Source organism: Engraulis encrasicolus, chromosome 19 (genome assembly GCF_034702125.1).
Source record: "Engraulis encrasicolus isolate BLACKSEA-1 chromosome 19, IST_EnEncr_1.0, whole genome shotgun sequence".
NCBI lineage: Eukaryota > Metazoa > Chordata > Actinopteri > Clupeiformes > Engraulidae > Engraulis > Engraulis encrasicolus.
In genome coordinates this window covers 51268676-51278675 of record NC_085875.1, presented here as the reverse complement: position 1 = coordinate 51278675, position 10000 = coordinate 51268676, and the positions used below count along the sequence as shown (strand labels likewise).

General features: G+C 45.0%; 1 protein-coding gene across 1 annotated transcript in view; it reads left to right on the top strand.

Moving 5' to 3' along the window:
- syne2b (spectrin repeat containing, nuclear envelope 2b) overlaps positions 1–10000 on the top strand; it is a 209266-nt gene that overhangs the window by 99878 nt on the left and 99388 nt on the right. The window contains exons 87-90 of the mRNA XM_063223948.1: positions 3572–3724; positions 7444–7512; positions 7676–7756; positions 9096–9740. Of these exons, the coding sequence (XP_063080018.1) occupies positions 3572–3724; positions 7444–7512; positions 7676–7756; positions 9096–9740 (948 nt within the window). The remainder of the gene's footprint in view (positions 1–3571; positions 3725–7443; positions 7513–7675; positions 7757–9095; positions 9741–10000) is intronic.

Below are 10000 nucleotides of genomic sequence, written 5' to 3'. Positions count from 1 at the left end.
ACACACACACACACACACACACACACACACACACACACACTCCTCCATGATGCTGTTTATAATAACATTTTATCCACACACACACCTCCAACCCGCAACAGAGAACATCCCACAACACTCAGGTAACACACACACACACACATACACACACTTAAATACATTCACATAATCCAACACACTGAGTCATACGTGTGTGTAGTGGTATACATATGTGTGTGTAGTGCTTTAACTTGTGTGTAAACCTGTGTACAGACTGGCATCAAGGTTAATATGATGAACACACATTGGTGTGTGTGTGTGTGTGTGTGTGTGTGTGTGTGTGTGTGTGTGTGTGTGTGTGTGTGTGTGTGTGTGTGTGTGTGTGTGTGTGTGTGTGTGTGTGTGTGTGTGTGTGTGTGTGTGTGTTTGTGTGTGTGCGTGTGTGTATGAGCACGCAATAAATGTGTAGCTGTTTGCCTTGGTGCCACTGCTGTAGCATTTAGTACTGACAAACTGCTGCAACTCTCCAGCTGAGACACACACCTGAGTGTGCCTGTGTGCGTGCGTGCGTGTGTGCGTGTGTACAGGCATGTGGAGTAATCCATGGTGTGTGTGTCAGCTAGAGACGCCTTAGTGTGTGTTCTTGAAGTTAAGCCTGTTCGGTAGTCAGTGTGTGTATCTCTGTAGCATGTAGCGTGTGTTGTCCAGTGTTGGGAAGATTACCTTTACTATATACACTCGCCTGCCACCTTATTAGGCACACCTGTCCAAGTATTTATTTCCATAATAAAGTGGCCGGTGAGTGTATATTCTTTATTATGCAATGTGTTCCACTACAGATTGCAAAATGATTGCCTGTGAAGTTTATCAATGTAATTAATATGTTCTGAAAACTTGGATTATTGATGTGCGTTTATACAGAGTTGATAAGCAACTGTTGAAATGGTAACTGTAATGGAATACAGTTGCCCTTAACCCATTGATGCCTATAAAAGCCTAAATATCTCAGCCACTGAAGCGCATAAAAACATGACATGAATTACTGTGTATTTAAAAGCTAAGGCCAACATCTGGCAATAGAACTTGTTCGTTCAGCTCTAACATACCATCATCGCTACATTTGTAATAAAAAATGACTGGAAATAGACTGAATCTGTGACACTGAAGAAGGCTCTGTGCAGCCGAAACGTCTGTCATGTCAGTCCCTGCAATGTTAAAATAAAAAGAAAACAACAAGAAAGAAGAAAAATTGAGTGTGATCCATTTCCTACTACTGATTAATGAATGAATGCTGAATGCTGTGTCATGTAGCTCCTGATGCTAGGGTCGATGTTGCGCTATACAACAGCTCCGGCATCAATGGGTTAATGTGTATTGTGATTACTGGTAGTCCATGAGCTGTTTACTCCCCAACACTGATGCACTGTAGCCTGCTGTTGTGTCTTAACCAGAGTGTCCCCTTCGACTGTTTGTACTGTATGTGTCTGCATATGTGTGTGTATCCATGTGTGTGTTTGTGTTTTGTTTTGTCTTTTCTTCGTAGAAAAACACTGCAAAGTCCCGTGGGGGGAAGTTCTCCCTGTTTAAGAGGAAAAAGAAACCCTCCCAGTAGAATAGATAACAGATACACGCACACACACACGCACGCGCACACACACACACACACACACACACACACACACACACACACACACACACACACACACACACACACACACACACACACACACACACACACACACACAGGGATACTCTTACTATACACTATTGAATATTGTTTTATATACTGTGGTGTAATATGCTGCCTGATCTCACAATATTGCGTGAAATGGGCACGGATCCTTGGGACGCAAAATGTGTGGCAGTTTCTCCACCAATCCATTAATTTGTCCACTGAGTCCTTAGTTTGTGTATTTACAATGTAATGCTTTCCATAGTAACTAATACTCCATGTCATTAACCCCTTGTGTGCTGTGTAGCAGTGTAGAGGTGTGCATGGTGATGCTGTACTACTACCACTACACACACACACACACACACACACACACACACACACACACACACACACACACACACACACACACACACACACACACACACACACACACACACACACACACACACACACACACACACACACAATAATGAATCATTTTTTCACAGTGCAAGGCCACATAGACATCAGATGGAGATTAGATGGAGCTCATCTGTTTATTTGTTTATTTAGTTTAGTTCAGACAGGGACCACACATAAGACTTATTGTTTACAAAAGGGAAAAAAAGATGGCTTGTGCCATATGCTGCATCTTTTACATTAACATTCACATCGTATTGGAAACAGAGAATCAGACTACCACATAATCACAGAGGAGACATCAGAGAGGCAGAGAGTTGAAATGAGTTGAAAGAGAAAGAAAGAGAAAGAGAGAGAGAGTGTAGAGAGGGGAGGAGAGAGTTCCACAAGGCATCATGACTGCAGCCTGGCCTGGAGTACACACACACACGGTGAGTAACGGGGGTTAGTAGTTACTTTCATCAGTAAGACACAGCTAAATTAACTGCAACCACAAAAGTTTTGGTGGTAAAGTTTGGTGGTACCTTTGTTGGTAAAGTGTTTTCAGTGACTTTTACAGCGTTCCACTGATGGTGTTCTTCACAAACTTGTTTATTGAAGTCATTGTACAGTGCTGCGTTTCCAGTGTTATAATGGTGCAATAACATGTGTATGAATATATATTGATGACATGTCTGTATTGTGATCATTTAGAAAGCTAAGCTAATACAGCTTAGCCTTTAGCAATCAAGCTTTACAGCACTACTCCAAGTCTCGCTAATGCGTTTGGCCGCTAGTGCTCATATGCTAACAGTGCGTGTTCCATGTCATTGGTCCGAACATACACACAATAGAGATACTATTACTGAGTTAGAATAGCCCTTTTTAAAATTTGGAGTGTGGGTGGAATTCACTTTCATTTAGAAAGCCACACTTTTGTGTCACTGTAGCTGAAATCAGTTTTAGGAAGATTCTGGATTTATTTATGAATTAAAGCTCAGAATTGGTAATTAAACAAAATCCACCAGACTAGTTCTAGTGATTGGCTGCCTAGCCTAGTAAATTGATGGACCCAGACCCAAATGCAGTGATATCCAGACGTAGACGTTTTGGACAATTAGCTGTCGGACCGACCCCTAACAGTACTAGCATACTAAGTGAGCTCTAATGCTAACGTTGTAACCAACGGGATGCTAGCACTAGCTTTGGCTACTGACATGCTAAATGTGCTTGTGGTTCTAAGCTGTAGCCTACTGTGGTTCTGGGGTACCGAACTGTAAGTGTGGGTATTTGCTTGCTTGTGTGCGTTTGTGTGTTCGTGCGTACATTCGTGCATACGTGTGTGTGTGCGTATATTCGTGCGCGTGTGCCTGTGTGCGTGTGCCTGTATGTGTGCGTGTGCGTGTGTGTGTCTGTGTGTGTCTGTGTGTGTGTGTGTGCGTGTGCGTGTGTGTGTCTGTGTGTGTCTGTGTGTGTGTGTGTGTGTGCGTGCGTGCGTGCTGGTGTGTGATTAATGAGGCCACATTGGACTCGTCTTAGACACAGGAGGAGAGAGATGAAGACAATAAAGGAGGAGAGGAACTAAAGGAGAGGGAGGAAGAAGAGGATGAGAAAGATGAGGACGAAGATGAGGAAGAGGAGGAGGAAGATGACATTTTCGTCTCCTGTGACTCCGTCATCAGTGAAGAACAGGTAAAGAAGTACTGTACAGTATATAGCACATTATAGCATGATACACTCTCCTTCTCTTCTCCTATCCTATCCTCTCCTCTCCTCTCCTATCTTCTCTTCCCTTCTCTTCCCTTCTCTTCTCTTCTCTTTTCTTCTCTTCTCTTCTCTTCTCTTCTCTTCTCTTCTCTTCTCTTCTCTTCTCTTCTCTTCTCTTCTCTTCTCTTCTCTTCTCTTCTCTTCTCTTCTCTTCTCTTCTCTCCTCTGACTGTCTCTTCTTATGTACACGGTACACAGTATACAGTGCACAGTATGTATACATACAGTATATATATATATATATATAAACATATATATACTGTATATATATACACATTTATGGGTATATATGTGCTTGTAGTATATACAATATACACAGTGTAGCCAAAAAAAGTTGCCACCAAAAAAAAAAGATTGCACACACAATGTTGTGGTCACATGTTTGGTGTTGTATTGTTTCAGTAAACTTCTGCAATGTCTGGATTTATTTCCTTTAGCGTTAAATTAAGTTTTCACCAAGATCTTACATTGAGGAAATTAGAGTCTAGATTTTTCATAGCGTTCAAACTCTTCCATCATCAATACAAGATTTTGGTGAAAACTTGAAGATGCACTGTGTAACATTTTTTGTAGTTTATTTCCAGAATTCATGCTGCCCATTCAGAAATGGTTCCTTTTCCACAAATACCTGCCACTGCAATCAAATTCCGAGTATTCTTTATGACTGGGAAATATGCATTTTTCATACATGAAAAGGGCTATCTTCTCCATGGTCCGCCATTTCGAATTTCCAGAAATATATTTGCTTTTGCATTTTGCATACATGAAAAGGGGGATCTTCTCCATGGTCCGCCATTTTGAATTATCCAGAATTGTTTAGCCGCCTACTATACTTTCGTCATACCAGTAAATATTGGTTTATTATTTAGTAAATATACAGTACATGAAAAGATTGAATTTGGCAATAGGCAGCACAGTTTCTATTCTCTAGCCACCACCCTACATAGTGCACCTTTACATAATGTAATGCTAGACGGCAATAAATCCAGAATTTGCAGAAGTTATTATGAAGCAATACAAGACCAAATGTAAATATATTTGTTAGGGCTGGGACTCGATTACAAATTTTAATCGCATTAATCCATAGGCTTTGAAATTAATTAATCGAATTAATCACATTTTAATCACATTTAAATATTTGCCTTGAGAACAGTGAAAAATGTTTTTTTTCATATGGTTTTGGAATAATTACAATAAATAACCTTAATCTAAATATATTATTCATTTTTAAAAGAAGAGAGAACTCTTCTCAATTTCAGCAGGCTGTTCACCATCAGGCGTAATACTGCCCTCCACTGGTCTAATCCAGAACTATGTAGCTATATTATACTGCGATTATTTTTTTTAATCACGTTAATTAATTAATCGAATCGCGTGATTAATTAATCGAAATTAATGCATTAATGTCCCAGCCCTAATATTTGTGTTTGTGTGTGTGTGTGATATTTTTTTTGGCCAGAGTGTGTATATGGTGCATATACAATATTATACTGTGTACAGAGTACAGTATATATTCACACGCATTGATGGGAAAAAGGGATCCATCAGTTAATCCAGTGCCACATATTCCAAATGACCTTGTTTTACCTGTCCAATTCAACCAGGTGATCATTCAATCATCCAATCATCTGGCTTAATTGGACAGGTCCAACTAAGTTATGTGGAATATATGGCGTTGGATTGTGACTAATGCATCCATTTTGGCCCATCACATAACACATGTAGTTATTGCCTGCCCTCCGCCACCACCCCCTCCTCCTCATTTCACCTTCTCCTGGAGCTCCTCATATCACCTCCTCTCTTCTGGGGACTCGTCACATCACTGGAGGCTCACCACTGCATTGCGCTCCCCTCTCCACCTCCTCACGTTTTCACCTCCTCTTGTCATCGTGCTGGAGGCTCCACGCTATGTTGACGTCCTCTCCTCTCCTCTCCTCTCCTCTCATCACTGTGGGGGCTGGGCTCATCATTTCACCTCCGGTCGTCACTGCATTGAGTTCTTCTTCTCTCCACCTCCTCCTGGTCTCATCACTCCTCTGCGCCTCCTCCCGCCTCTCCTCTCTCCTCCTCTCTCCTCCTCTCCTCCTCCTCCATCTGAGGGGGTGTTGGGGTACTGCATGCTCCTGTCTGTTCCGGATGTTTCTTCATTTCTTTATTATTTCGTCATTGATTTGTTTGCTTGTTTTATTCTCTGTACTATAGGTTTTTTTTACTTACCGGTACTTTATACTCACTCTCCTGCACATCTCTTAATGATTTCTCATCACCTCATCCTCTGACTACAATAAAGCATGTCAAGCTGTGTTGTGCTGTGTTGTGTGTTGTATTGTGTTGTGTCGTTTACTTTCTATCTGTGGTGTTGTGTACTGTGGTGTGGTCTGATGTGTTGGGGTTTATTGTGGTGTGATGTGTGTTGTGCGGTGTGGTATGGTGTGGTGTGGTATGGTACGGTGTAGTATGGTGTGGTATGGTGCGGTGTTGTTTGGTGTGTTGTCCTGTGTTGCTTGGTGTGTTATGGTGCGGTGTGGTGTGGTGTGTTGTCCTGAGTTGTATGGTGTGGTGTTGTGTGGTGTTGTGTTGTGTGGTTTGGTATGATGCAGTGTGTTATAGTGTGGTGTTGTGTTCCCTTTGCTCCATGAGAGGGGGCTATTGTCACATAATGCAGTGCTGCAGCTGCTGTGTGTGTGTGTGTGTGTGTGTGTGTGTGTGTGTGTGTGTGTGTGTGTGTGTGTGTGCGCGCGCGCGTGCGTGTGTGTGTGTGTGTGCATATGCCACAGGGTTAAAGGTCTGTCAGTTCGTAGAAGTTTTATTCTAGCAATAAAGCAATTTCATGAACATGAGATAGTGTTGTTCAATAGCAGCAAAACTACTTTTTTGTATTCTTTTGTTTTTGTCATTGATCAAATCCTGCATGAGTTGCCAAGCAACAGTAGCTAAAGTACAGTACATGTGTGCTGTGCTGTGTTTTTGCTAAAAATGGCTATTCAATGAACCACCTGTTCAAGTCTAGCCTATTGTGCCTCCATTCGATATTGTTTATATGGAACTAAGATACGTGCCATTGCCTCAGATTCCCTACCAAACAATTGAACTGTTGTAATTCCACAAATCTAACATTGAACGACAGTAGGTTTAGGATTAGGTATGGTTAGATTATAGGTCCCCCGTTTTCTGTGTGCCCCCTCCTGTTCCCCTCTCTCTCCCCCTCTCTATTCTCCTCTCTTTTCTCCTCTCTGTCCCCCTCTCTGTTGCTCTCTGTTTCTCCTCTGCTCTTCTCTGTTCTCCTCTCTGTTCCTATTGTGTTCCTACTCTCTGTTTCTCCTCTTTGTTCTTCTCTGTTCCTCTCTGTTCTCCTCTCTGTTTTCCTCTCTGTTCTCCTCTCTGCTCCCCTCTCTGTTCTCCTCTCTGTTCTCATCTCTGCTCCCCTCTCTGTTCTCCTCTCTGTTTTCCTCTCTGCTCCCCTCTCTGTTCTCCTCTCTGCTCCCCTCTCTGTTTTCCTCTCTGCTCCCCTCTCTGTTTTCCTCTCTGCTCCCCTCTCTGTTCCCCCCTCTGTTTCCCTGTTCCTCTGTTCCCCTGTGCTTCACCTCTCCCTCCCATGTTCACCTGTTCCCCTCTGTTCTCTTGTCTTATTCACCTGTTCTCAGGACCAGCAGGGGGCTTCGTCTGCAACACACACTGAGGAACAGCACCAGGAAACCACATCAGACGACGAGGTAACCTGTTGAAAAGTGTGTGCATGTGCGTGCGTGTGCGTGCATGTGTGCGTGCATGTGTGCGTGCGTGTGTGTCTGTGTGTGTGTTTGTGTGTTTGTTTGTTTGTTTGTTGAAGTGTGTGTGTGTGATTTCCTAACCTTTCCCTGTTTCCTGTTCCTGCAGGATGTGTTTATGGAGGCGGAGGCGGAGCCAGAAGGCAGGCCATTGGCTACAGTGCGAACACAGTCCCTCCCCCGAGAGCGGGTAACCACGCCCACCACTAAAGAGATAACCCCGCCCCCCACTAGAGGACCCAAGTGTATCATCTCATAGAACTCTAGAACCCTAGAACTTTAGAATCCTAGAACAGCCACACGTCCCTAACCCCACCCTCTTGTCATTAGCCACACCTCTTCAGTGTGTTTCCATGGCACTGCAGAAGGCTGTAGGCAGGAGCATGCTCTGTTCAGACACACACACACACACACACACTGTCTCAGGGAGAGGCCTTTTGTGTGTTTGTGTATTCAGCCTGGACACTAGAGTGTTTCTGACCAGCCAATTAGCATTGAGAGATGCAGAAGTGGGCGGGGTCTTCAGCTCCAGAATGGAACGGTGGGGTTCTGTTGGCGTCAGTGGGAGGAATCGTAATGGAACCTTAACCTACTGGTCAGAACCGCAATGGAATCACAACCTACGGTATACCACTGGGTGGCAGGCACGCCTCCGTGACTGATGAGGACAAAACGCGAGTGTGTTTTATCTGACTGCACTGCGAGCTGCATGCTTCTTTGTGACTGGAAACTCTAAACTGCCGTGGAGCGCCGTCCGGTTCCTAAACTGTGTGTCTACCGACTTTTTCTTAATATTTTTCTGTGTGATGATATGCTGATTTGTATTGTCAAGCCAAAGTGCCTTTATAAGCTTCACATGGCTACTCGTGCCATTGCATTGCGCTCCACTCAGGGCGGCCATGTTGGGTGGGTAATGTGATAGTGCTCCCCTCAGGCAGCCATCTTGGGTGGGTAATGTGAGTAGTGTGCCAGCGCCCCCGTCAGGGCTGGAAGGAGTATTGCTGTTTACAGGCGGGAGACGGGACTGAGGAGCTGCCCTTCTTATTTATTCATGTCAATGTCACTGTTAACCAGAGAGCCAATCAGAGGCAAGCTAGCTGCACTGACAACCAATCACAGCCTTGGAGCTGCTTCAACTGCCAATCAGGTGCCTCTGTGCTGCCATGGAAACGCACTGAAGTGCCAATTCTGTAGACTACTGTAGACTACTGTAGGCCGTGTTCTGTAATAGCATGCACTCTTGTGAGTGTGAGTGTGTGTGTCTGTGTGTGTGTGTGTGTGCGTGTGTGTGTGTCTGTTACCATCATCATCACTGTCTAGTATATAACTGCTATTAGTATAACTGCTATTACTGATATGACTGTATTCTTTGTAAAGATGCAATAAACAAGAGAAATGCTGAAGTAGTCTGTCTGTCTGCCTCTCTGTCTGGCTGTCTCACTTTCTGTCATTCTCACTCTCTGTGCGTGTGTCTGTGTGTGTGCGTATGGGTGTGTGTGTGTGTGTGTGTGTGTGTGTTTGTGTACCAGGAGGTCATGTCCACAGGACAGATTGGCCAGACAGCGGGGCTGAAGACACACACACACACACCAGCCACAGATACATACACACCAGCCACACAGACACACACGCCAGCCACACAGACACACACACAGCCAGGTGACGCACACGCCCCCCCACCCCCTGAGAGCAGTGTAGCGCAGGGCATTGAGAAGGAAGCAGACATTGCCATGGAGACGACCTCTGTAACCTCGAGGTCAGGGGGTCAGGAGGGGTTATCTGGGGTCACTGGCCTCCTTCCCTCCCCCAGGGGCCGTGAGCACCAGGCTCCTCTCAGGGGCCCAGAGCCCGGCTCTCTACCCACTCATCAAGCACCGTCTGCGGGGACACACCCGGCCGAGAGCCCCTCTACCGGCCCAGAGACCCCTGGTGCCCTGACACCAATGCATACGCTCACACAGACAGACACACACACACTCACACAGACAGACACACGCACGCTCACACAGACAGACACACACACACTCACAAAGACAGATGCCCTAGGGGAGCAGAGGACTGCCACCACACACACTCACACACCCAGCGCTCATACACACACTCCTACCACACACACACACATACCCCAGCCCCTCCAAGATTGCGTAATGGGAGCCTCCACAGATACAACTGTGGTAAGACGTAACCCCAACACCCACCCTCAGCTCGACCCCACCCCCCCCCAGCTTCCCCTCCCCCACACATACACACTTGTACTCACACACACCTATCCTTCTCACCACCCCACCCCCCATAGTAACTGCCATTTTTACTAACTCCTTCAGTTAATAATCACCAACTTATCCACTGCCACCGTCCACAACACCCCCACCGCCACCCTCACCCCCCTCAATGATACTCATGAGTATGCACTTACCATCCACATAACACGCTG